General features: G+C 39.8%; 1 protein-coding gene across 1 annotated transcript in view; it reads left to right on the top strand.

The window, feature by feature from the left end:
• atrn (attractin) overlaps nucleotides 1-6,895 on the top strand; it is a 152,411-nt gene that overhangs the window by 44,184 nt on the left and 101,332 nt on the right. The window contains exons 12-15 of the mRNA XM_080042204.1: nucleotides 693-922; nucleotides 3,277-3,398; nucleotides 4,518-4,656; nucleotides 5,183-5,364. Of these exons, the coding sequence (XP_079898330.1) occupies nucleotides 693-922; nucleotides 3,277-3,398; nucleotides 4,518-4,656; nucleotides 5,183-5,364 (673 nt within the window). The remainder of the gene's footprint in view (nucleotides 1-692; nucleotides 923-3,276; nucleotides 3,399-4,517; nucleotides 4,657-5,182; nucleotides 5,365-6,895) is intronic.

The following is a 6,895-nucleotide window of genomic DNA, read 5'->3' on the forward strand; positions in this document are numbered from 1 at the left end:
TGACAGAACCAGGAAGAGAGCTCTTGTAGAGGATTTGTGAGGTGGGTTGAAGCCTAGAGGAGAGGAGAGAGTAAGCCCGGTAACATACTTTCAGAATGAATAAAACTTCCATTCAGAAAAGCCCTGTCTGTATTAGCCTACAGTGTGGCTTTACTGTACACTTCTCTTCACCTTGATATTCTTCTCGGCAAATGCCACCAACTGGAGCAATGGATTAGACTACAGCGTTGTGAAGTCGCCAAGCTTTCCACACCTACAGTCGGCATGGTTACAAACTTTGGATACTTACAATGACAATACGTCTGAGGGTCTATGTTGGCAGTGTACTAAAAGCAGAAAGACAATCACACAGTATATTTAGGTATTTCTATTTTATATTTGTTTAATTAAAGTGAGTGATGTCAAATATTCAAGATTGTTATTTCATGTTTTCCTAAAATCTTCCAGCCCTAATTCCGTCACCTTCACCGGTATCCCTCTAACTGGGTCAAACCTTAACACTGTATATTTGTGTATTTGTTTAATTAACGCACTATCGGCATCCCAATATTCAACAAGTTCATTGCATATCGCTTGTTATCCTGATATTGTGCAGCCCTAACTTTTTTTTTAACTTTATTCAAATTATTTTTATTTATTTTTACAGATTGCAGCCCTATCTCTAACATCATATTTCCTCATCTCTCCCACAGTGCTATGTACGTATTCGGAGGTTTCAACAGCCTCTTGCTCAATGACGTCCTGATCTACACGTCACCCAGCTGCCTGGCCTTCTCTACCCAGCCCTCGTGCCTCGCGGCCTGGCCGGGGATCCAGTGTGTGTGGAACAGCACCTCCAGCAGCTGTCTGCCCTGGGAGAGCAACAGCGCTATGGGACCCGACCAACAGCAGCAGCTACCAGCCTCATGCAACTCACGCTCATGTAGGTGCCACCAAACAATCGCTCTGAAATGATGTATTTTAATTTTAATTTTTTTTAGGATCCCAATTAGTAAGTGCCGTAGTAACACATATCGGTCATGTAGGTGCCAACGACGTACAGTGGTTGACAAAGTATTTAACCCAAGTACTTAAGTCAAAGTCTAGATACTCCCGGTCAGTTACTTGTATTAAACTACTAGAAGTGAATGTTGCCCAGTCAAAATTTCATTCAAATTGAAGGTGGACTCAGCGATTCTGGAGTTTTCTGCATGTTTGTTGTCAAAATTACTTTTTGTCAAACTCTGTGAATATTTTCTCACGACCCAATACCTGTATGTACTCTGTAAACTGTTATCTAAACAAAGCTAGCAACAACAGTGGCTAATAATATAAAACGTTTACAAAGCTTAGGCTGTATATTAACACTGATCTTAACAACTATCGTTCTCCAGAATCGCAGACTCCATCTTTAAAGCACGTCTGGCATGTGAAACTAAACCCAAATTGTTTAAGATTTTCCTTATTCTTAAAGACCTACTTCACCGGTTGGAATATGAAGGTGTATTGAACTCGGAGATCCTATGAAGTATAAATGTCTAACCCTACATTTCTCTTTCTGTGATGTCACAGAAAGAGAAATGTAGGGTTAGACAGTGAGACCATAAAACACTCTTTCTGCCTTTTCTCAGGCTAGGATGATCCGATTTAAAAAAAAAATTGCACATTTATACTTCATAGGATCTCCGAGTTCAATACAGCTTCATATTCCAACCGGTGAAGTAGGTCTTTAAGTGTCTGTTGATCTCATCTGCATTCACACACTGATGTCCGATGACACACAGTCTGGCAGGCGAAGCTCGTTTGTCATTCTAGTGCCAGAGCAGGCTGTCACTTCAGAGAGTAAAAATGGCAAAGAAAGTGTGTGTGTGTGTGTGTGTGTGTGTGTGTGTGTGTGTGTGTGTGTGTGTGTGTGTGTGTGTGTGTGTGTGTGTGTGTGTGTGTGTGTGTGTGTGTGTGTGTGTGTGTGTGTGTGTGTGTGTGTGTGTGTGTGTGTGTGTGTGTGTGTGTGTGTGTGTGTGTGTGTGTCAGGGATTGTGTCTGTGTGTGTGTCAGGGATTTGTGTTTGTGTGTGTTTGAAATCTGAAAACCTGACATACATGCATTTTTTTAGAAACTGTGCAGACGCTGTCATTTCATGTGTTAAGACAAACAAAACAATTTCAACATTTATTAATAAAAACATGCAGCAGATCAATACATGATGAAAATAGGACCTTACATTTAATTTGATGATGTCACATGATGTCACCCGTTAATCCATTTCAATGCATTGGACAAGTTAGCGATTTTTCTTCAAAATGACAGTGTGTCCCAGTTCTCAAATGTGTGTGTGTGTGTGTGTGTTTGTGTAGTGTTTGTGTAGTGTTTGTGTGTGTGTGTGTGTGTGTGTGTGTGTGTGTGTGTGTGTGTAGTTTGCCCGCCTATGTGTGTCAGATAGATCTGTCTATTCCCCGTTGAGAATTCTCTTCTGTTTGCCATTTGTCACAAAAAAAGAAAATCTCCAAACTCGTCCGGTCTCATTTTCCGGTGTCGGGCGTCTACAGAAACGCCGGCAGATGGAAAGTGCTTCTCAGAATATCTTTCAGACATTTCTAATACCAGAGAGACCTTTCTGTCTGGCAGTGTGTGTCCCTGCCCCAGTTTACCCACCAAGAAACCAAGTGTCCAGAAAGAGTCGACTGATATGTGATTCATGGCAGGATCAGAATTAGTTAAAAACTGCTGCTGTGTTAAATACACACTATAAGAGCGTAATACATTTTGTGTGCCTTCATTTAAGGTCTGTACTGCTGGTCATGTTCCCAATAAAAAGTTATATAATCAGCTAAAAACTTTGAATTAAGATTAATTTGTGAAAAAAAAATCTGATGCTGCAAAATACTATTGAAAAGAATATAGAGAATATTCATGAATTCATCTGTTAAGAAAATAATGTACTGTCTTAAATGGGAAAAATATTGTGTAAATACAATTACAAATTCACAACGACTTCCTGTCTTACTCAACCTAAAAGTCATCCAGAAAATGAAAAAAAAAATATTAATCTTTTTTTCTAATAGCAAATTCATTTCTGCATCTGTATTGTCATGAAAATGTACTTTTATTTTGTTCAGAAAAAAGTTGTTTATTTTTATTTTAACTATTTATTTATACAGGTGAATCCCATTGAGACGAGAGACTCTTTTTCAAGGGAGACCTGTTCCCATTTACACGTTGCCATTCACACATTCATACACTGATAGCAGGCTCACGAGGCAAGGCATTTATATACTTCTGTTTTCCCACATTGTACAGATGTGGATAACGAGCGGTGTGACCAGTACACAGACTGCTACAGCTGCACGGCCAACACCAACAGCTGCCAGTGGTGCTCCAGCCAGTGTGTGTCTCTAGGCAGCAACTGCACCGCCGCCACGGTAACAAACATGACTCGCACACACATCAACACACACTGCATGTCCACAACTCAGTTTAGGCTTTAATGCAAAATGTATTTACTGTCAAAAGCAGCACTGCAGTTGACTTTTGTTTTGTCTTTTGTTTGTGCGTTTGCCTTTCAAGTTGTGTGTTTATGTTGTTATGTTTATGTTGTAAAGTTAAAAATCAATTAGTAAAATAAAAACCAGCACTACATTTGATAAAGGTTCAGTAAAGTAAGTTTACGTTTTGTTTGTTGCTGTACATGAAAAACTCTTTAAAAACTAATAATTAAAGTAAATTCTGATTATTTCCAACAGTGAACCTGATTTGATCTGTGATTTATTCGCTGTTCATTTATACCACCCAGACTCCAACACTCTTTAGTGTCGGCGTTAAGTGTCAGTTTGTCACATCACACCACACTGTATGTCCACAACTAACAGTTTAGGCCTAATGCGGACTTTATTTACTGTCAAAAACAGCACTGCATTTTATAAAGTCCAGTCCTACCAGCTTTATGAGTATGTGGGGAGCTGGGAAAATGAGTTACGAAGATTGGAGGACAAAATATATTTTTAATTTTTTTTTGTTACACATGGAAAACTTTTAGTACATTTTTTAAAAGTAAGTTCTTCAATTCAATTCAAAAAATTTTGTAGCCAGGGGGCAATTGAAGGCACATAGAGCAGCTGCATATCAGCAGCTGATTGTTTCCAACAGTGAACTTGATTTGATCTGTGATTAAATGGCTGCTCATTTATACCACCCAGACTCCAACACTCTTTAGTGCCGACTCTAAGTGTCAAGTCCGTCTGACTAAAATGATTTATTACAATATAAAACTTTGGGGAACCTGTCATTTTAAAATCTAATACTTTTTTTTGCATAATAAGAAACTTTCTCATTATATTCCACAAACACTATAATCTTCTGAAAATCTCGCAAAAATGTAGAAAGACCTGTAGACCATATTCTGTTCCTTCTATTCACAATTATAAAAACATTTCCTTTATGCCATATGAGCGTGTGTCATTTAAGAAGTATAACATGTAATAATTATGTTCGTTGAGACTTTGAGTTGACATCTGGTATATTTTTCACCCTTTTCTTCGCAGGGGGCCATAGGAGAATATGACGTGTGTCCCAAAGACAACCCCTCGTATGTCTGCAACAAGAAGACTAGCTGTAAGAGCTGTGCAGTGGACCAGAACTGTCAGTGGGAACCCAGGAACCAGGAGTGCATCTCTCTGCCAGGTAACTGGTGTTAAGAAATGGACATACCATCACTTAACATAAGAAGTAGCATTTCATTCGCAAGTTGCAAGATACATTTGCATATTTTACATAAACGCGCAGAAAAGTATTTCAATCTATGGAAAGACATGCAATAGTAGATTGTCAACAGAACTACAGTACAAGTCCAACCTATTGTAACGACTCTTCATTATGAGTGGCTGTGGCGAAGCGTGTAGGGCGGTCGTCCACTGGGTTGCAGGGTCGGTGGTTCGATCCCCCGTCTCCCCACCACATGTCCAAGTGTCCCTGGGCAAAGAGACACTGAACCCTAAACTGCTCCCCATAGTTAGCTTGCACCCTGCATGGTAGCCGCTGCTATCGGTGTATGAATGAATGAATGAATGAATGAATGTGTGTGTGATTGGGTGAATGTGTACAAAACAATGTAAAGCGCTTTTAGTCTGTCAAGAACCAGGGGAAAAGCGCTATATATAAGTGGATTTACCATTTGACCATTGTATCTGTCTGTATATCAACCCATCAGAGAACGTGTGCGGTGAGAGCTGGCACCTGGTGGGAAACTCCTGTCTCAAGTTCCTCACGGCCAAGGACTCGTACGACAACTCCAAGCTAGCCTGCCGTAGCCACAACGCCGTGCTAGCGTCGCTCACCACGCAGAAGAAAGCCGACTTTGTCCTCAAGGAGCTGCAGATTATGAGCGTGGTGGTAAGACACGTTTTTTTTTACAGAGCCTAGGCTGTATATTAACACTGGATTTAAAATAAATAAATGTACAGTACGTACAGGTAGCGTATCGTGGGGAGATATTCACTGATTTTCTTTACAAAAAAAAATATTTTGACAACAAGCCCTCTCCAGAAACACTGACTCCACTGAATGAGGGTAGACATAGGGCAGCTTTTATACCAATACTAAGCCTCAATTTAGTGTACAGTGAATATATAGTATGATTGGACCAGATTTCTTGTTTGTCTAACATTACAAGGAACCACGAGTAAATGGTGCAAGATCAAAGCTACACGAATTTGCGATTTGGAACGCAGGGAAAGTGTCCGGTCTTAAAGGTGGAGTCAGTGATTCTGGAGAACGCTTGTTGAATACTTAATCACATACCGATACAGTCGATGCTTAAAGGGTCTGTGTGTGTATATCACCCAGCAGGCACAAACACTGAAACCACCCATGCAGAACATATATAAACCGCTTATGATCCTATATACGAAATACCCCTGGAGCCCACTGTATAAGTTATGTAATGTTTAAGCCTAATAAGACAAAACATTTGGGGGCCAAATCACAAAGTAAGGGCTGGGACAGAGGCGTATTTTTCCATCCATACAAAATGGAATTGTGTAGATTTCCCTTGTTGGCATAGAAACTAGATTAAATCAGTTGCTCAGCTTCAGGTAAATCTTTGTAGAGAAGAAATAAAACCCAACTTCTTCCCTGGAATAACATTAGTATTCACAGCTATCTCCCGTTCAACAAAATAAAATGCTCTAGGGCCGCAGAGGCTGTGAAACATGACTCACAAGTCGTCCTGCTGTATTGCATAGACACTGGCCGCATTCCAAATCGTATACTCTTTCTTCTTTCTGTTCTACATACTACAGCTGATCATAAAAAGTATCTATTTGGCGTGCAATAGGCATACAATTGGGACACACCTTTACATATCTATTTAGAATGATCCCTTTATAACTACCATGTTGCACCACCATGTTTCTACAGTAGCCCAGAACGGACAAACCTAACCGCCATACTAGTTTTAAATATATAGTGGGCGTCCTGGGGAAATTCACTTGTTGACTAAATAACTAAATACATCTTCACCTCATCACTTGATATGTTGGAAAGACTTGAGGCAGTGGTGGATGATGCCATCTTTAGTAACTAGCTTCTTGTCCTTGAAGGCCACCATAGCTACTGTACAAAGCGAGGGGTAAGCAAGGGAGCGCTGACATCTAGAAATTGACCACTAGATGCTTCAAAATACTCCTATATTACACCTATTGCACCTTTTTTAAAGTGTAAATATGATCAAACAACACCTAATTATCAAAGGCTTTCCTTGATTAAGATGCCGATTTCCACAAAAATCTAATGAAAGAAAAAACTTAACATGAATAATATAAGTACGAAGGAGGCAGTAGAGTAACAGCAAGTTAACCAGAGCTTTTAAGTGTGCACCATGTGTAACATCCTTGTTTTGACTTTGCCCCTTTTAAATTCTCCC

The sequence above is a fragment of the Ammodytes marinus genome (genome assembly GCF_949987685.1).
Source record: "Ammodytes marinus genome assembly, chromosome: 15".
In the NCBI taxonomy this organism is placed as follows: domain Eukaryota; kingdom Metazoa; phylum Chordata; class Actinopteri; order Uranoscopiformes; family Ammodytidae; genus Ammodytes; species Ammodytes marinus.